Source organism: Lucilia cuprina, chromosome 3 (assembly GCF_022045245.1).
Source record: "Lucilia cuprina isolate Lc7/37 chromosome 3, ASM2204524v1, whole genome shotgun sequence".
Lineage (NCBI taxonomy): Eukaryota > Metazoa > Arthropoda > Insecta > Diptera > Calliphoridae > Lucilia > Lucilia cuprina.
The window spans coordinates 67,571,753-67,592,936 of NC_060951.1; the positions used below are offsets into that span (position 1 = coordinate 67,571,753).

Genomic DNA, 21,184 nt, shown 5'->3' on the forward strand with positions numbered 1-21,184 from the left:
TGACGAAGCACTGTACCAATATTTATTTATCTATCTAAAACTTCTTAGTTTTCTAATTTATCGACTAATTTTCCTGGGTTATATTAAATTAATTTTAAAATTTTTAAAACATTTTCATTATTTTACACTTACATGTCCCTTGGGTGCAGTGTTCCAAACATACTCTGCAGCCCCTTCTCTAACACCTGACGATGATGTGTTTAAACATCTTTCATTGGTGTATGCTAAAAATCACGCCAAGATGTCGAGAGGGGTGGCTTGTAAGTCCGCAACACCAGCCTTTGAAAATGGCATTACAAATGGAGCTGCGTGGTATCCTCTAACAGGAGGTATGCAAGATTATCAATACGTTTGGTATGGATGTATGGAAGTTACATTAGAAATATCATGCTGTAAATATCCTCCTTCATATGAATTAAAGAAATATTGGGAAGATAATCAATTGGTAAAGTAAAACAAAATATTTTGAAAAACATACATAATTAATTTTTTACCCGCCATCATAAAATATGGTCCCTCCGAATATACTAGTTTTCAGAGCTCTAAATACACATAATTATTATTTTTTTTTTTTTTTTTGCAAAAAGTAATAGTGTCAAAATTTTAAATATTAAAATTATGTCTTGTTTAAGCCGCCTTCACACGAGTATACAAGTATTAATATCGTGGACATTTTACATGAATGTAAAGAAATACTGAAAATATTTATGGGAGCGGCAGTGTATGTAAGTCAGTAATAACAGTTTAAGTGTTAAACACAAATAATTATATTGTAAGGTATGACGGACATCGGACCGATTTGGTTCTTCCGATTTCATTAAATAACTTAAAACTGCTTTTAAATAGAAGTATGGAATGGTCCCTAATTGACCCTACCCCCAAAAAAATTTTCCTTTAGCAAGTGACTATAACGACTATAATGACTTAGTAATACCTTATAGTAAAAAAATTGATGGTGGGTACATTATATTCTGTAAAATTTAATTGGTAAAATTAAATAATTTTTTCGTAGTCCTTAATAAAGTTTTTGGCCGAGGCACATAGAGGAGTACAAGGTTTTGTACTAGATCTAAATAATGCACCTGTGGAGAGAGCATCATTAAAAATAAAAGGAAGAGATGTAGGATTCCAGACAACCAAACATGGAGAGTTCTGGAGAATTTTGCTGCCTGGATACTATAAATTAGAGGTACATATCGTAATGTGAATGGATACACTTACAAAAGACCAAAAATAATGAATTAAATTTTTTAAAACAGATTTTTGCTGAAGGATTTAATCCGAGAGAAGTTGAATTTGTGGTTGTTGAACAACATCCAACTCTATTAAATGTCACTTTACAGCCATCATCGGTAAGAAGACATTTTCAAATAGAAAAATACATAATGCTCATTTACTACAAGCCTGGAATAAATATCAGAAAGATTTATAAAATTTAAATACATATGGGGAATTTCGTGTCAAATGACCTAACTGCCGGACTTAGAGGGTCAAACTAGGACATTTTGGTCATACAGGGTTTTATTCAAATAAGTGTGACTTTTTACCTAGTGGTCCTAAGAAAGATTGCCCAAAGGAGTTCATATAGCAATTTCTTTATTTTATTCAAATAAGTGTAACTTTTTACCTAGTGGTCCTAAGGAAGATTGCCCAAAGGAGTTCATATATTCAAGAATTTCTTTATTTTTTTAATTTTTAAAAACTTTTAATTTGTTTTTTTTTTTCAAAATAGGCCCTTTTTTGTTTAAAAAAGGTTTTATTTTTTTAAAGTTACAAATTTTTTTTGAAAAGAGTCAAGAAATAGCTTTCTGAACTCCTCCGGACAATTGTTGCTTGGACCAATAGATGAAAAGTTACACTCATTTGAATTAAACTCTTTATTACTAAAATGTCCTACTTTGATCCCCTCTAATTCCGGCATTTCTTGACCGATAAAGCTGAAAATTTGTGTCTGACGTACTATCCAATAGTACTAACGTTTGTACGAACTTTTTGAAAATCGATTTTTTGAACAAGTAAGAAGCCTATATTCGCATTTGCCGAATGTATACCTATCACCGTAGTGTGTTTGGAAAAATGATTTTTATACAATTTATTGTATATATTTTTGATGAAATTTTCGCTGGTTGTCTCAGATTTTTGGTCATATGTCTCTTATTTATGGATAGATCTTGTTAATTAAAAAATGTCCACACCTTAAAAATTATTGTATTTTTGTGGATTTTCATGCAAACGTTTATACCCTACACACAATATTTCTTCAAGTCTTGTAAATAGAAATTCATCATCACTTAATTTTCAAGATGTTAAACGAAAGAGTTATTTAATACATAAGTTTATTCCCCATATTCATAAATGTATAATAATGTTATTGATGGTTTATTGTATCAATTTTGTTTAATAAACCTAAAATAAGCGATTAATATATTTACAAATACGGCGGTATTTCTTTAAATCTAAAATAATAATAGAATTTCTCATATACTTTTGTGGATATATGATCAATATTTCGATGTATTACAAACGGAAGGACAAAACAAGCGAATCTGGAAATACCATCTTTTTTTATTTATTTAACAATATTCAATAACCTAGCCTATTGGCAATAAGCGGTTACAAATTTCTACTTTACATGCACCTACTCTTAAAATTAGCAGATGGGTGTCTGGTACTGGTTTTTTGAAATTTATACTTTTAAGGGGTAAAAATGTGCAACAAGAGGGATTTTGGTACCTTTTTTGGTCCTTTATAATTTTTGAACTAATTAACATAATAAAATTTTTATAAATATTTCGGTAACATCTCCCAAAATTATGAGACACCTGTTTCGTACTTTTTTAAAATTCAATCCTTTTTGGGTGTAAAAGAGAGAAAACTGTATTTATGGTACCAAAAAGGAAAAAACGGGAAATATAATTTTATTCAAACACATTGAGCAATTTCTTTTTTTTAAATTTGAAAAAGTAGTTTATTTACTCACATAAAATAAGCTGTTGGTATATTATTTGGGAATTCGAGTACTGAGAAATACTGACGATTGTTTTATTTAAAACAAGATATTATTTTTTCAAAACACAACACATTTATTTATTAAAAACAATTGTGATAATTATTATTCACTACTTTTTTCTTTATATTTTGGTTCTTTGAGATCTTATTTAAGCTGAAGTTAAAAAAGTGCAAAATTTACGTCCCAAAAGTAAGTATACAGATCATTTCAGTATATATTTGGTTTAATGATATTTACAAAATTTATGAAAATTTTACATGTATTAATAAAATTACTTCTTAATAAACTTGGAAAAAATCTACTTTTAGTTCCGAAATCTTGAAATTTGGGCCGATTGGCTCCGGAATTAATTAGTAGAACAGTTTTTTCTCATTTCTACGATTTTTTTTCGCTTTAGACCCCGGATTTTGGATCTGGTGGTCATTGAACCCTCCAAATGATGTATTCGAAATATAATTTTTAACTTTTGAAAAGAGTTGTTATTTCGAAATTAACGTTATATGCATGGATTTGGCCATTTTGAACACAGTAGTTTCTTAAAAACCGAAATTTAACTCCGATTTCCTAAGACTTACAACATAAACTTTAAAATTTGGATAATTCTATATATTTCCTTTAATTTAAAAGGTTTTCCAAATAATCCGATTTCCAAAGCATACCAATCATATCTTGATATACTCGATACAATAACCATGTTTTATGGATCGGACATTTTATTTGTTCTAGAAACAAATTAATGTGTATCCGTGTTTAAAATTGTTCAATTCGTATTCATACCATGACTAATTAAATATAAAAATCTTACTATTTTGGAAATTTTTCACCTATTTAACTACACCTCAAATGAGAACTCAAGTAACCAAAATAACCCGGAAAAAAGTAGTGAATAATAATTATCATAATTGTTTTTAATAAATAAATGTGTTACTTTTATGATTTTTGAAAAAGTAATATCCTTTTTAAATAAAACCAATTGTCAGTATTTTTGTATACTTATTTTTGAGATTAACTGTATGTAGTGAAACTAATAAAGCACACATTTCCTCCTAATTAAAATTAATAAAATTATATACTTTTAGGTTGCTATTAATGAGGATTATATTAAACATTAATGCAATTAAAAACACTTTCGAAACATTCCTCATAATGTTTAATCTTTCAGACATAAATGCATAATTTTTTAAGTTAATGATTCTTAATTAATGTATATTAATTCATCAAGTTAAATAATCTAATCTATAAAAAAAATGTGTACTTAGATTTATAAAAAAATATAAAGAGGTTAAAAAACTTAAAAAGCGAATTTATCCATAAATATTTAAAATATGTGGGTAAACTTAATGTCAAATAATCTTAAAAATGTGTACTCAGTTTTATAAACAATATTTTTTAAAGCGGTTGAAAAAACTCTTTTAAAGCGATTTTATCCACGAATATTTAAAATATTTGGATGAACTTAATTTGTATTTTTGTTCCTTCGTATATCCATGCTTATATTTTTGAGTTTCAGATTAAAGGCCCAACTATAATATACATAAGTTAGCTTAAGGAAATATTAAAGACGAACGAAAAGTCTCTCAAGTGCATTTAAAACAATTTAGCCCCATTTGCTATTTATGTGCCACACGTAATAAAAAGTTTCCTAGTGTGATCCAGGTCTTAATTGTTATTACAATAGATCGTTTACAACAACATTTACATATTTTTGTATAAAAGTTGTAAGAATAATAAAAAATAGCAAAAGTAAAGAAAATAGTGTTTCCAATGGAAAAATTATTATTAAATTGTGGAAAGAAGGGAATAGCTGCAGAAAAATTGGCCAGAAATTGGCGCAGAAATTCTATATTTCTATCTACAGAGTTTTATGAGGATCGGTCCATAATTTACCAACACCCCATATAAAGTCCCTCTCAGAAAATGGCTTGAACTTTCACTAGTAGAAGTAGTAAATAAATAGTAATTTAAATGCTATATTATTTGAAAAATAAACCACATTCGGCAATATCAGACTACTTATACATTAAAACTTATATAAAAACGATATATAAAAAGTTTTTATACAAAAATTATTTTAATCTTCAAATTAACTACCGGTTAAACGACATCATCGGATATTTATATTGTGGCCCTAAGAGTATCTAATAGAACTCGAGAGTATCACAGTGCTTTCGAACATCAAATAGCTTCAATAAAAGTATCATCGTACCAAATTTGCCATCCCTGGTTCCAATGTTGTTCAAGTGCAAAGTGATTGTTTTTAGTACGCGGTGATGATACTGTCTGATTTTTACAAATAACATGAATTTCTTAATTTTTGACGTGCCTTATAATTGTCAAATTAAATATTAATATAATTTTTTTATTTTCAGCGTACCGACACTATTCCAATATCCCAATTATATCGGCCACTTCCCGGACCATCCCAAAATCATCACTATCGTCCTGGACAAACTTATAGTGATTCTGGAATTTTCTCCTCTATTACTAATGGTCTGAATAACTTATATTCTAATATATTTGGCTGATCGTTTTCATCGAGTCTTTTTTTGACATACGAAATCAAAGTTTCCGAAGTTGAATAAGTTGAGTACAATTGTTATGGTAAAAAGTTGATATGTAAAATAAAAAAATATTTTTTTCCTTATTCTTTACATTTTGCAATGTGTTAATTTTAATTAATTACTATATTATTTTTGAGGTAAAAAGTTGATAAGTAAAATAAAATGAACAAAAAAACAATTTGTATACCCTACAACTAATGTAGGGTGAACCGAAAAATCGGATTTTATTGCATATTTCGGCTTTTCGTAATCCCGTTTTTAAAACATTGATTTTGGGTTATCCGGTTTTTATGTCTCGGTTAACCGGTTTCAAAAAATTTTAATTTTTAGTACAAACATTTATTTTATTTTTTTATTTCTTATATGAACAGTTTGGGATTTGGTTTGCTCCATTTTATTTTTTTTTATTATTTTGGAGTTTATATGCCCCATATAATACAATACCCCTTTAAGTCGTTTTACGGACCAGAAATACTCTAACAAAAAAATTATTATTTTTCCCGCGATTAGCTGATAATTACGTCATTTTTGAGATTTCTTATATGAACAGTTTGGGATTTGGTTTGCTCCATTTTATTTTTTTTATTATTTTGGAGTTTATATGTCCCATATAATACAATACCCCTTTAAGTCGTTTTACGGACCAGAAATACTCTAACAAAAAAATATTATTTTTCCCGCGATTAGCTGGAAATTACGTCATTTTTGAGATTTCTTATATGAACAGTTTGGGATTTGGTTTGCTCCATTTTATTTTTTTATTATTTTGGAGTTTATATGCCCCATATAATACAATACCCCTTTAAGTCGTTTTAAGGACCAGAAATACTCTAACAAAAAAATTATTATTTTTCCCGCGATTAGCTGGAAATTACGTCATTTTTGAGATCCAAGCAAAAAAAATTTGAAGTTTTTTAAGAAGAAGGTATATTTTTACGTTTTCTTTATTACGTTAATGCATTTTAAAAACATGCCAAAATTCTAATAAATTTGCCATAAGTGAAGGCATGAAAAATTGCACCCAATTCACTCATGTGAAAATCTATTATAGGAATTGTAATATTCTTTTATTAGATTTTTGTATTTAATATTTGTTAAATTTTAGTAATATAACTTAGTTAAAATAACTTGGTTGAATGTTTAACGAATTATAAAATATATTTTATTTTATTTATTTTTACTCTTTATGTTTTATTTTGTTATCATATAAATTTTTAAAAATATTAAGCTAAAAACATTTGTTCGATTATTAAAAATTAATTTATTAACGCATTTTAAAATACATATAGTTCACCAATTTAAATTTGAATTAGAATCATCAAATGTTCATTGGTTATAAGCACTCAATTTAATGACGAGCTATATTTCCAAATACGAACCCATGCTCGCCAATGACACGCTAATGTTAAAATCATGAATGTTTCACCTAAATATGAACCAGGCCATTATCAGTTGAACCCATACATTTACTTTTTTTTGCACGTCTTATTTTGTAATTATGTATTATATTAATTAATGTTTATTAAAATTTCGATATAGCACCTATAAGAAAAAAACACTTTTATAACAATAATAATTTTCATTTTAATTAGTTTTTTGTCTATAATGTAAAATTTTGAAGTGTTCTTACGTAATTTTGCATTTTATATGACGATATGTATCAACTACTTTTTTACATATTAATATAATTTTTCGACTACTTTTTTACATATTAATATAATTTTTCGTAACTACAAAGTAAATATAAAGCAAATGATGAACATTAAATAATTTGAAACGAGTTATAAAAATTAATTTGAAGGTTTTATAAGTTAATTAAAATAATAAGAATAATGTATAATCATTAAGCTTCGTTTCAAAAAAAAATAAATTAATTAAAATTTTTCCCTACTTGGAGAAATCATAATTTTATAGAAGGTTTTTGTATATGTGATCACAATATTAAATTCCAACTCCTTCATATGCATAACTGCGGCTAAAACCAAAACAATATATTTTAGATCATGATTATTTAGGAGAAACAAAAAATGAGGTTAATTTCACACTTTAATAATGATCCAAAGGTGCACTTAAAAACAAGTATGAATTTATAGTCGGACATTGCCGACCATATGTCCGTATGTTAAAATTTTGATTTTTTTTAAATAAAGCATTTAATTTGTTTTATTGTGGAATATTTTTACTTATTGTTGACAAAAAAGAGATTTTCTACAAGAGGGCTCATAGGGGAGAAGGGGTAAATATGGGCCTATCCTTATAAATTTTGGTAGATGAATTTACGTCTACTACAAAGTTATTTATGTAGATTTTAATCGTTTTATAAATAATTATAAGTTAATTTTGACCATCAAGTCATTTTCTGAAGGGGAGTCTGTGTGGGGGCTAGGGTCAAATGAGGCCCGGTCACAATAAAAATTAGTATTTTCAATTATTGTTCTATAAAACTAATTTTTGCTGATTTTCGTTGACATTATAAAACATTTAACGTACTTATGAGCCTAAAGGCCCGATTCGGTATTAAGCTAAAAACATTTGTTCGATTATTAAAAATTAATTTATTAACGCATTTTAAAATACATATAGTTCACCAATTTAAATTTGAATTAGAATCATCAAATGTTCATTGGTTATAAGCACTCAATTTAATGACGAGCTATATTTCCAAATACGAACCCATGCTCGCCAATGACACGCTAATGTTAAAATCATGAATGTTTCACCTAAATATGAACCAGGCCATTATCAGTTGAACCCATACATTTACTTTTTTTTGCACGTCTTATTTTGTAATTATGTATTATATTAATTAATGTTTATTAAAATTTCGATATAGCACCTATAAGAAAAAAACACTTTTATAACAATAATAATTTTCATTTTAATTAGTTTTTTGTCTATAATGTAAAATTTTGAAGTGTTCTTACGTAATTTTGCATTTTATATGACGATATGTATCAACTACTTTTTTACATATTAATATAATTTTTCGACTACTTTTTTACATATTAATATAATTTTTCGTAACTACAAAGTAAATATAAAGCAAATGATGAACATTAAATAATTTGAAACGAGTTATAAAAATTAATTTGAAGGTTTTATAAGTTAATTAAAATAATAAGAATAATGTATAATCATTAAGCTTCGTTTCAAAAAAAAATAAATTAATTAAAATTTTTCCCTACTTGGAGAAATCATAATTTTATAGAAGGTTTTTGTATATGTGATCACAATATTAAATTCCAACTCCTTCATATGCATAACTGCGGCTAAAACCAAAACAATATATTTTAGATCATGATTATTTAGGAGAAACAAAAAATGAGGTTAATTTCACACTTTAATAATGATCCAAAGGTGCACTTAAAAACAAGTATGAATTTATAGTCGGACATTGCCGACCATATGTCCGTATGTTAAAATTTTGATTTTTTTTAAATAAAGCATTTAATTTGTTTTATTGTGGAATATTTTTACTTATTGTTGACAAAAAAGAGATTTTCTACAAGAGGGCTCATAGGGGAGAAGGGGTAAATATGGGCCTATCCTTATAAATTTTGGTAGATGAATTTACGTCTACTACAAAGTTATTTATGTAGATTTTAATCGTTTTATAAATAATTATAAGTTAATTTTGACCATCAAGTCATTTTCTGAAGGGGAGTCTGTGTGGGGGCTAGGGTCAAATGAGGCCCGGTCACAATAAAAATTAGTATTTTCAATTATTGTTCTATAAAACTAATTTTTGCTGATTTTCGTTGACATTATAAAACATTTAACGTACTTATGAGCCTAAAGGCCCGATTCGGGTGGTACGGTTGTATGGGGGCTAGGAGAAATAATGGACCGATTTCAACCATTTTCAATAGCGATCGTCCTTGAATCAAAAAAAGAGTATTTCATCAAATTATCTTGAAAATTGCGACCTGTAGCGTGCGCACAAGGTTTACATGCACACACAGACAGACGGACGGACATAGCTAAATCGACTCAGAAAGAGATTCTGAGGCGATTGGTATACTTTAAGGTGGGTCTAGGACCAATATTTTTGGGTGTTACAAACTTCAGCACAAACGCATAATACCCTCCCCACTATAGTGGTGTAGGGTATAAAAATTAAATGTACCTTTCTTTTTGCTAAGAAATGGCTCAAAAATAATTGTTTCCTTAATCTCTTAAAATTTATGTTATAATGTTTGCGATTTTAAACTTAAGAACCCTATATTAGGAAAGCCACGAATGTTATCTCAAGTCCCAACATTTGTCTTTATTCATGTTATATTTATATAGAAATTTATGGCAAAGCTTTATTGAATTCGGAGTTATTGATGGAAAAACAGTTGTTAGATGGAAAATTATTTTTTATTAACTTAAATCAGAATAAATTCCGAAGTTTTTGGTGAAATGTTGCAGAGGAAGAAGTTGCGTTTTAACAAAATGTTTACAAAACGTAAAATGGAATCTTATTTATCTTAACAGATTATCTAATTACTAAAAAAAACATTTGTTGAGTAAAGATTTAGTTCTTTGAGGTTTGTGATAAGAAATATTGTGAATTTCTGAACATAATTTTGAGCTTTTAGTGAGTATTTCTGATTCAAAAACATTCATATTTGGTATGATATATCAATTACAAAAATATCGTGTTAAGCCTATTAACATATTTTTTACTACATATACAAATTTTTTTCTATATTCACAAATTTATTGCTATTTTGTGCATTTACGCAGAGCATTCAGTACATATCGGCTTATTTTCTTCGACAGCAAATGTAGAGGCAGTTATCGGATTTCCACATTTCTAAAAAAAATTAAATTAATTATATTCTTGGACAAAATCATTTTAGCAACATACCTTACACTTAAAACAATCTCTGTGCCATTTAGCATCTAAAGCAACGATCGCGTTTTCTGTGATGGGCTTAAAACATCCGGCACATCTGGCGGCAAACAATGCTTCAAAGTCATTTTTGCAGTACGCCTTTCCTTCTCGTTCGTAAAACGATGTTCCCACCAAAGGTTTGTTACATGGTCCCCCACAGCAGAAGCAGTCTTCATGCCACGTAAGGCCCAGAGCCTTAATTGTACGCTTTTAATAAAATCATAATTTTTATTTACAATTAAGATAGAATAAGTTATAAACAAGTAAAAGTGCTGTACTCGACTATGGCTGTCACCATAGAATCAACATACCAACATACATACATACATACATACATACATACATACATACATACATACATACATATATTTCTAAAGAGTATAATCATGATGACTGTTATTGCAGTACAACTATAAAAATAATTTGGGCTAGACATCCTCCTTTCAAACTAACTTACTAACCAATAATAAAATTTTCGTAATTCGTTTAAAACGCAGGGAAATATTTCGGATTGAATTCAACTTTGTTATTTTTTCATACTCATGAATTCAAAATATTACACAATTCACAATCGGTGCCGTAACGTTGTATATAGTAAATTTTCGGTATTCTTTTATTTTTGTGTCAAATTTTTGTTTTTCAAAATATTAACGACAACTGTAGATACAACAATACGATACGATAAATGCGGTGTCCTTTCTTTTAAAAAATATAGTTGTTGATGTTTGTAATTGCTTGTCATGATGTTTGTGAGGATCTTATTGCTTCCAATTGCTCACATCTATATACATACTAGAGTATTCAATTATTCGGGGTTTTGTCTTATTCGGTTTATTCGACAAATAATTATTTGAGGTATTACGTTAGCCGGTTAATAATCGAATAATTTAAAATTGTTTGGTTATTCGAATAAAAGGAAACTAGATGTTATTATTGCTTTTAACAATAATTTTCTTCATATACTGTAACAATTCTGAAAAAAAGCATTCACACATGGAAAAGTTGATAAGCATGTGTGTATAGAATTGCGTACTCCGATTTTTATGTCCTTATAAAATGATTTCAAAGTTTAAAGGACTACAAACTTTTGGTATCAAATAAAAGCTGGGAGTCTGTACATTCTATCTCTATTATTTATCTGTCTTACTTAGAGAAAAAAAACAAAAAAGAAATTAAATTTAAAAAAAGGCTTCATTTTCGACTCAAAAAGATTTAACTACTTTTTTGTGACAAATTTTCATTAAGATTTCCAATTCTATTTCGAAGTAGAGGAACTCAGCTTCATTTGAAATTAATATTAATACCAACTTTTTAATACAAATTTGGAATTCCATCTTTTGAAATTGGATGTCTTTTAAACTTTAAAGTCCTTTTACAGGAGTATAAAAGCTGATTATGAAAAACTGAATACAGTTAATACTCACAGTTTCCTGCACGCATAGACTTTTTTATGTTTGAAAATAACTTTTGCACGGTTTATAAACAAAAATATTATTTTCACTTCTTTCACTTCAATTCTTTGTTTAGTTTTTTATCAAATACTAAAATTATTCCTGTATATATGAAATGCTTTTCTATATAAAGACATTACTATTTTTAAGATTTTCAACGAGTTCTATAATTCATACGTTCCATTGAACACTAGTTCAACTATAACTGTTGCTAAAAACTTATTAGAAATACTTAAGAACACAACAATGTTCCCAAAAAACTGGTTGTAAAAATAAAAGCAATATAATTATTTCAATGTTTTCTTTTCAAAAATCATCAAATAAATTTTCTTTATTATAAAAAATTGATTAAGAAATTAAGAAAATTTATTATAAAAATATTAGGTTTTGTAGAAAATACATAGTAATTTCACTGCTAAATAGTGAGTTATTCTTAATCGGTTAATTGATAGAAATTATTCGATTTATTCGTTATTTGGAATTTGACAATTTTCATTTATTCGAACGATTAATCGTCAAAAAAACCGAACGACGATTAATCGTTTAAATACTCTAATACATACACATATGTTTTATTTATCATGAAACAAGAAACCCAAATATTGTCAAAAGTAAAAAAAACACATTAACCAAAAATCACGAATTTATTTTAAAATATTTCACTAAATCAAACCTTAAATTGAAGCTATAAGGATAAAACCAAAACAAATTTATAAGGCCATCCACTGTATCCTCCAATAACTGTCAGTATAATTATACTCTAATAATATATATTTTTATGTAGATTACCATATTTTCAAACAACTCTATAAATATTGTTCCGGTTCTTGGTCTTAAGTAAAAAAAATAACTAAAATTTAAAACTGAAAATTCGGAAAAAGCCAAATTAAAAAAGATATAAGATAGATAGATAGATAGATAGATAGATAGATAGATAGATAGATAGATAGATAGATAGATAGATAGATAGATAGATAGATAGATAGATAGATAGATAGATAGATAGATAGATAGATAGATAGATAGATAGATAGATAGATAGATATATAGATAGCTATACAGATTTATATATACATTATATTAAAAAGAAATACAGACCTCTAATATGGGGTTTTTACAGCCATGGCACGTTCCGGAATAATTATTCAGAAAACACTTTGAACATACCGGTTCGCCATCTTGAATATTAAATGTAGCCTCCTCAATAGGAAATTGACAATCTTTACAGGCAAAATGTTCTGGATGCCATGTCTTTCCCAATGCAGTAATAATGCGATGTGTGATTACCTCCTTACATTTATAACAAATTGATTCTGACTGAAAAGATGTGTGATAACAATTTTAAACATTTCAATATAAGCATTTCACAGTGGCTCCAATATAAAAGTTGGTGATGTTCTTGTCAAAAAAGGTTTACTTCATTCTATTATACCATATTTGGAATAATTTGTTCTTATATCTTTTTCCAGTTATTCTCCAAGATAATTTAAATGTTTTGGTCCATGTTTTCGTTTTATGTATGAACTATATTTTTCTCAAAGTTGAAATCTTTGAATCTTTGAAAAAAGAAATTTAAAGACCATATTCATACTTATCCATTTCAGACAAATTTAATATTTTTATATTAATAGATTTTTTTCTAATAGATGCTTTTTCTAACAACGTTGCAAAAGAAAAATTGTAAGTTCGGACGATTATTAGGCCGTGATTACGGCTTTTAGTCTTTCTGATATAAACAAATTTTTCTTTAAGAAATAAAATCGATGGAATGAATTTAGGACACAAATCCTTAAAAACTTGATCTGATTCTAAAATCATATTCGGATCAAGCGTTATTTTTACCATTAATTTTGTTAAAATTGTAGAATGTTTTTTTTTTTGATCAAGCTCAAAAAACAAACAAAAACAAAATAGTTAATAGAATCATTTAATTTTTAATTTTCGGCGGGAACATCAGCTATTTCAATGTTGTGTTGTAATGTATGTACATTTGACAGACTAACTCCGTATGGGAAGCAAAAACGTGTATTTGATATCCCTTTGATATTTACCTTGCTTTATTTTATGATGATTCCCAAAATAGTTTAAGTATAGCGGTAGACCAAAGGTATTTCTGAATTATTTATTTTTTTTAATTTTATTTTTGTTAAATGATACCACATGTTATATATTTTGTAAAAAAAAATAAAATTTAAAAACAAGTAAGAGTGCTATATTCGGCTGTAAAGTCCTCCATTAAAAGTCCGTCCGTTATTCAGTAAATATTCACACGAGTATCAAAATTCTTCATGTAAAATTTTAAATTCTGGCTATAATACTTTTCCAAATATACGAATTTTTCTATTTAATTCCAATCCCCCTGATGAAAGTCCGCCGTATTGACCCAAAATATTCAGGTGAATATTAAAGTTCTTTGTACAAAATTTGAAAAAGCTAGCTTTATTAGTTTTTCAGTTGAACCTACTGGTAGTCCGTCAATTTTTTTACCCAAAATGTTTACAAAGATGTTAAAGTTCTTTGTGCAAAATTTTAAGAGTCTAACTCTAACAGTTTCCCAGATAAACGAATTTTTGTATTTAATTCATATGGGAGGTGTCACGCCCCCTACTGCCTTAAATAATCATATTGACACTAAAGTGGTTCCGACAAAATTTAAGGACTCTATCTGTTATATTTTCTCAGATATACTGATTTAATAATTTCTTCATAAGGAATGTGCAACTCCCACTTTAGTGGGGTAGGGTCAATTGTGGATCGATCAACATAAAATTTTGTAGAGAGGTTTTGGTTAATAAGAGACTTACTTATGTCAAATTTCATTGTTATACTGGGATTTTTAAGCATGTAATGAGCGTTAATCAAATTTTCTGAAGGAGGGTTGTTTGGGGGTAGGGTAAATTATGGACCAATCCTCATACAATTTGATATGGAGATTTTGGATCATATGAAACTTATATATGTCAGATTCATCACTATACTCGTAAATTTGATGATGTGCACTTATACCGGTGCTATCAGAAAACGTCAACCGATATGGTCCATTTTAAATACAAAACAAACCTTGCCTTTAGAGAATATTTGAATACTCTATCTCGTTCCGCTCGGACTCTATAGTGCTTTCAACAGACAGACACACGGACGGACGGATGGACAGACGGACAAACATGACTAAATCGTCTTAGAATTTATTAAGGACCCAGAAAATATATACTTTTATGGGTCTATGATCAATATTTCGATGTGTTACAAACGGAATGACAAAATCAATATACCCCCATCTTTTTGATGGTGGGTATAAAAACAAATATCCGAAATACCGAAATATACATAATACGTTGTAAAAAGTAAGCTTACAACGTTTATTAACATTTATATAATTCAATTTACACCTAGTTATCAATTTTAAATCAACCATTGTAATTTTGAAAATGTATCATTGTCATTGCAGTAAGGCAAATTCAACAAATCCGATAAAAACTCTCAAAGATATGAACCTTCAAAATTGTATACCTTTTTGATTTTTTGTAGTTTTCGAACGAATTAAAATCGCCACAGTATCCGCATTTTTTTAGAATTTTTAAGAATTCAACTTTAATGTGTCTTATGTGTCTAATAGAATATCTGTTAACAAAAAATTAAAGAAATCTGAAGACCATCGGTCAATTCTTAATTGATTTCTCATGGAATTCATGATTAACGGATATAGTTAAATGGCCTCAGAATTGAATAAAAATATATAATATTTTTCGACAGAAAACCTCACTATGTCACACATGGAATGATAATCTTATATATACCTACTATTATCATCAATATTGGAGGAGTGAAAAAAAGCAAGTAAGAGTGCTATATTCGGCTGTGCCGAATCTTATATACCCTTCACCATAGCGTATTTTAAACATCTTTTATAAATTTTAAATTTTTTCCCTACTACATTATTATTACATCAAACGCTAAACAAAAAGAACAACAACGCTTAACGAAATAAAACACAAAATACACAAGGCATCTAAACATACATAACGAAAAACACAGAAAAACAAAAACAAAAATAACAACGCAATGACGCCAACAGCATCCAAACCAAGGGTGTCCAAGCTTTATGCGCTTGGTACTCTTTTGTTTTTGTAAATGCGGTTAGCTATATACAGTGTGTTTTCTATACACTTATATGCGCTTAACACTAGCAATACGTTGTTGTTGTTCTTAACAGTATACAAGAGTAAAACAAGTATGAATGTATAGTCGGGCGTAGCCGACCATATGATACCCTACACCAGTCAGTATGTATGTTAAAAATGGGATTATTTAAAAAAATAAAGCATTTGGTTTTTTTTTTTAACTTTATTTCGGAATATTTTTTACTTTTTTTTGGCAAAAAGAAGTTTTTTTAAGAGGGCTCAAAGAGGAGTAGGGCAAAATATGGCCCTATCCTTAAAAATGTTGGTAGGGGGGGTTAAGACTTCTTCAATATTATTTATGTAGAATTTAAAAGCGTTATTAGTGTTTGTAAGTGAATTTTGACCTTTAAGTCATTTTCTGAAGGGGAGTTTGTATGGGGAATAGGGTCAAATGAAGCCCGATCATTACAAAAATCTGTAATGCCATTTAAAGTTCTATAAAACTAAGTTTTGTCGACTTTTGTTAACATAATAGATCATTTAAATTAATTATAAACCAAAAGGCCCTATTTGGAGGGTACGGTTGTATGGGGGCTAGTCGAAATAATGGACCGATTTTAACCATTTTCAACAGGCTTTGTCCTTGGGCCAAAAGAAGCGTGTGTGCCAAATTGCATCCAATTATCTTGAAAATTGCGACCTGCATCTTGCGCACAATGTTTACATGGACAGCCAGCCAGCCAGACGGACGGACATAGCTTAATCGACTCAGAAAATGATTCTAAGCCGATTGGTATACTTTAAGGTGGGTATTGAACGAATATTTTTTTATGTTACAAACATCAGCACAAACCCAATATACCCTCCCCACTAAAGTGGTGTTGGGTATAACAACAACACTTTCGTAATTCATTGCTAGTAAACATTGACGAGACGTAGATTTTGTTTTTGTTTATCGTAAAAAAATTGTTTTAAAAAGCACTTGGAAAAAATTTGTGTTAGTTTTAAATTTCAAACTTACATTATTCGCATAAAAATTATTGTACAATAACTCACAATGTACTCTCATATAATTGAAAACGTTTTAAATACTTTTTTCTATTCATTAAAAAATATATTTGCAAAACAAAAGGGAAAATTATTTTATTTTAACAAAGAAGGCAAATCATATTTTTTTGCTGTATATTTTTTGTATGTTTGGATTCCAAACATACAAAAAAATACACAGCTTATTAAAACCAAATACATCTACACACACACGTGTACATCTTTTTCTTATTTCTTGATGAAATTTTTTAACAATTTCTTGATGAAATTTTCAGAAGTTGTCTCGGATTTTTGCTCATATCTCCGTTATTTACTGACCGATTTTGCTGATTTTAAATAGCGATCTTCTCGAAAGCATGTCTAATAGAATTATTGAAGATTCGGATCTCGCCGATATCTGGGGTCCTCTAAAAACTAATTTCAACAGACAGACAGACGGACATGGCTTAATCGAATCCGCTATCTATAAGGATCAAGAATATATATACTTTATGGAGTCAGAAAATTATATTATAGAAATTACAAACGGAATGACAAACTTATATATACCCTTCTCACGAAGGTGAAGGGTATAATAACTTCAAAGAACTTTTTTGTAATCGGTCTTCCATAGTCTCTAAATATTTAGCGAATCATCATAAAACAATAAAAATATTTTTTTCAATGTTAATGGAACATGAAAAAATCGTGTCCCTCTTATGGTCTACCTCACGAGTGTTCAGTAATGAACCCAAAATATTTTATGCAACATCATTTTCTGTTGTCGGTCTAATGTCATTTATACATATGTATGTATCTATTTACAATAAAATTAGGCAAAAAAATTAGCAATCTGGGAGATTTCAGATAGCTAAATGAAAATTGGTACATATGTAACTTCTCAGCATAATCAGTAAGGAACTAAAAGTCACCGAAAATATCTTGTGCGCGAAGCGAGATTGTGGTTTTCATCAATAATGGAAACAAATCAAAGTTGAATGACTAGTCTGATATCAATGAAATTTGGTGGAAATATTTTCCTGAATTTGTAGGTTATGTCCACTATTTTTTGTTTTAAATTATATTTATAATTGTGACCAGTTACCCCATCGAAAATTTCGGGTATCTATTTACATTAAAATTAGGCTGTGAAAGGGATATGACAGAAATTTAATATGTACTTTTGGTTAATATTAGAAAGACAAAATTCGACATTATCTGTATTAGAGTTATAAATATTAAGATTTGAAAATGTCATGTCAAATGTCAAATGTCTGCAACCAAAATATAGGAAATTCAATTCTCTATAGAAATTATAATAACATCAAAACGCGCACGACGCATAACGAAGGAATATATTTTTGTAACCTTTGACCTCCAATATCTCGATTAGCGTACACGATATTTTCGGTGAATTTTAATCCCTTGCTAATTATGCTAAGGGGAATCTATGTGCTACTTTTCATTTAGCTATCTAAAATTTCTCTGCAAACTCCTTATATTCCTGGGTTAGTATATATATTTTTTTTGTTACTTACCATTTTCAATATTGTTTTTAATAACTCTAATAATTTTTATGATTGATATATATTTTCTTTCACAGTTATTGCCTTCTAATTTATTGTTTTTACACAAATACACACATATATAAGTACATATATACGACCAATACGTATTGTTACACGAAAAAGCTAATATTAATTTGTATATTGTTCTTTAAATTAGTTTTTTTTTAAATACTTAAAAAATATTTTATGAATATGAGCAAATTCTGAAATAAATTTCAATGATGTCACTATTAAGCAATTTACTTCCCTCAAAGACAAATATATTTTAACCTATGTATGTATGTACATACATATGTCATATGAATACTTAATACTAGTTATGGAAGTTATCATTCATAAAAATGATCAAATTAAATTTTTTTCGTAGTTTTATCAATTTAAATAAAATTTAGCAATTTAAAAACAATTAAATCCATGTTACTCAATAGATCACATACAATAACCGACATATTTGTTTCTTTTTGTATAGTTCCAAATCATTTTATTTAAAATTTCATCCCAGAAGGTAATTTTATAGCTCCTGTATGAAAGAAGTTAAAGGATTTATACGCGTTGAGAAAATAATGATTGCGGAAATGATATCATAATTTAATCGAAAGTGCACATTAATCGAATAATACTATAGTTTGTGATTTAAAAACGGCTTATCACCCAGATGATTTCTTTTTGATATCGTTAAATTATAATTTGCTTCATGGGGCATTAACAATACAAGTTGTATTTTCAAGGTTATTTAAATTTTCAAAACAAATTTAAATACCTACCTATATACCCACTTAAAACTAAGTATGGATAACAATGCAAAGCAAAATGACAAAGCAAATTGGAAACAAATCAAATCTGTTTAATTTTTTTCGGTGTTGAAACGTGTTTTTTTTATTAGTTTGTGTTATAACTCATGTTTAATTAATAATTAATTATATTGTTATCCAGTTTTTAACAGTAAAATCGAATTTTTTAAAAAATATTTCATATAAAATTTAAAGCAAAATAATTTATCTTGATTATATTTTAAACTGTAAATTTAAATTTATGGCCATTTCCTTCCTTATTATTCTGTATAGAAAATTCTTAAAAAATGAATTTCAGTAAATTATGAAAAATTTTGTTTAAGTAATGATTTTTGATTAATAATACATTAGAATTTGAGTTTCTCAAATAACTTAATTTGTATTGTACTCTTTTGATTTTAATAAGATGGAGAGCAAAAGCCCAAAAGTAACAACGATAAGGTGTTTTTTGTTTAAACGTAGTAGATTTGTTGTTGAGTTCTGATATTGTTGAATTATAGTACTCAAATGAACAGATGGTTGGTAGAATATTTGTGTTTATTGGTTTAAACTTTAAAGTAAATCAACGAGAGTAATTTTATAGCCAAAAGAAATGTTTCACAATTCAGTGTTCATAATGTATTCTCTATTATCGGAATGAATTTTAAACAATTACTATTAAATTTGTTTTATTTATTTATTTATTTATTTACAAATAAATGTGTGTGTATGTGTGCAGCTTATATATTTCCAGATATTGCTTGAAAAATACGTTTATAACGTTGAAAGTCACGAAGCAAACTAAAGCGCTGCGCCAGCAAAGCTGCCATGGAACACGAAATAAAAAATCATCGACAAGCACAAATGGCTTTACTGTCGATGACGACAACGCTATAAAAAATTCTTATGTGTGTGTATATAGATAGATACACATGTACATACATATATATGTATAAACAAAAAAATTAGGAATATATAGAAGGTCAAGGCCGACTATATGACACCCTTAAATAGTGGCTAAAATTCGTTACATGTGTATACATGTGGTTGTATTGAATTCAGTGCTGAAAAAGTAGTACATACTTACATACATAAGTATAGGGTATCAAATAATATTATATTTTTGGATATTCGATATCAAAAGAAACTATTAGTATACAATAATATCCATAGATAATGTCCAATTCAAATTTGAATGCGTGAGTATGTATGCTGGTAGGTATCTGTGGTAACGAGGAAAAAGTACATTAGTTAATTTTTGTACTTTTCAGGAGAGCGATTTGAATGCGTTAAAATTACCAATAACATAAGCAGCACTAGTGTAGTACTCCTGATATAGTTTTCTCGGGTCACTTATAAATCACTTCAGATCACGTAAGGAGTGAATTAACCAATCATACCGGAATCAGTAGCAACAAGGATGATCGATTCAGGCTTTCAAGCGGTTTACTACTCCCAGATTTTTGCTAAAAAACTATAAGTTAAACAAAAAGTAAAAAAGAAATGAATCACTTCAGATCACGTAAGGAGTGAATTAACCAATCATACCGGAATCAGTAGCAACAAGGATGATCGATTCAGGCTTTCAAGCGGTTTACTGCTCCCAGATTTTTGCTAAAAAACTATAAGTTAAACAAAAAGTAAAAAAGAAATATGTATGTATGTGTGTAGCAGGTAGGTAGGTATCTGTGGGAACGAGGAAAAAGTACATTTTTTGTGCTTTTCAGGAGAAAGATTTGAATGCGTTAAAATCATCAGCACCTGTTATATATGTAGGGTATACTTACCAATAACA

The 21,184-nt window shown here is 28.2% G+C and overlaps 2 protein-coding genes across 8 annotated transcripts in view; one reads left to right on the plus strand and one right to left on the minus strand.

Annotated features, from left to right (window-relative positions):
- The window catches only part of LOC111690937 (carboxypeptidase M), a 43,552-nt gene extending 37,891 nt beyond the window's left edge, over positions 1 to 5,661 (plus strand). For 2 of the 3 annotated variants that reach the window (XM_023453544.2, XM_046946264.1), the window contains 4 exons: positions 150 to 445; positions 1,013 to 1,189; positions 1,260 to 1,352; positions 5,380 to 5,661. In XM_023453544.2, the coding sequence (XP_023309312.1) occupies positions 150 to 445; positions 1,013 to 1,189; positions 1,260 to 1,352; positions 5,380 to 5,535 (722 nt within the window). In that variant the 3' untranslated portion in view covers positions 5,536 to 5,661. Of the gene's footprint in view, positions 1 to 134; positions 446 to 1,012; positions 1,190 to 1,259; positions 1,353 to 5,379 lie in introns of all 3 variants that reach the window. The other variant, XM_046946263.1, reaches the window with a different exon arrangement.
- The window catches only part of LOC111690947 (transforming growth factor beta-1-induced transcript 1 protein), a 31,857-nt gene extending 11,035 nt beyond the window's left edge, over positions 1 to 20,822 (minus strand). The window contains exons 1-5 of one of the 5 annotated variants that reach the window (XM_046946274.1): positions 20,689 to 20,814; positions 20,477 to 20,612; positions 13,003 to 13,221; positions 10,432 to 10,660; positions 9,918 to 10,372 (exon numbers count right to left, since the gene is read on the minus strand). In XM_046946274.1, coding sequence (XP_046802230.1) covers positions 10,371 to 10,372; positions 10,432 to 10,660; positions 13,003 to 13,221; positions 20,477 to 20,482 — 456 coding nt within the window. In that variant the 5' untranslated portion in view covers positions 20,483 to 20,612; positions 20,689 to 20,814 and the 3' untranslated portion in view covers positions 9,918 to 10,370. Of the gene's footprint in view, positions 1 to 9,917; positions 10,373 to 10,426; positions 10,661 to 12,693; positions 12,768 to 13,002; positions 13,222 to 18,589; positions 18,743 to 20,102; positions 20,310 to 20,476; positions 20,613 to 20,688 lie in introns of those variants that run through there. The other 4 variants (XM_046946273.1, XM_046946270.1, XM_046946271.1 and 1 more) reach the window with 4 other exon arrangements.
- Positions 20,823 to 21,184: the final 362 nt, after the last annotated feature.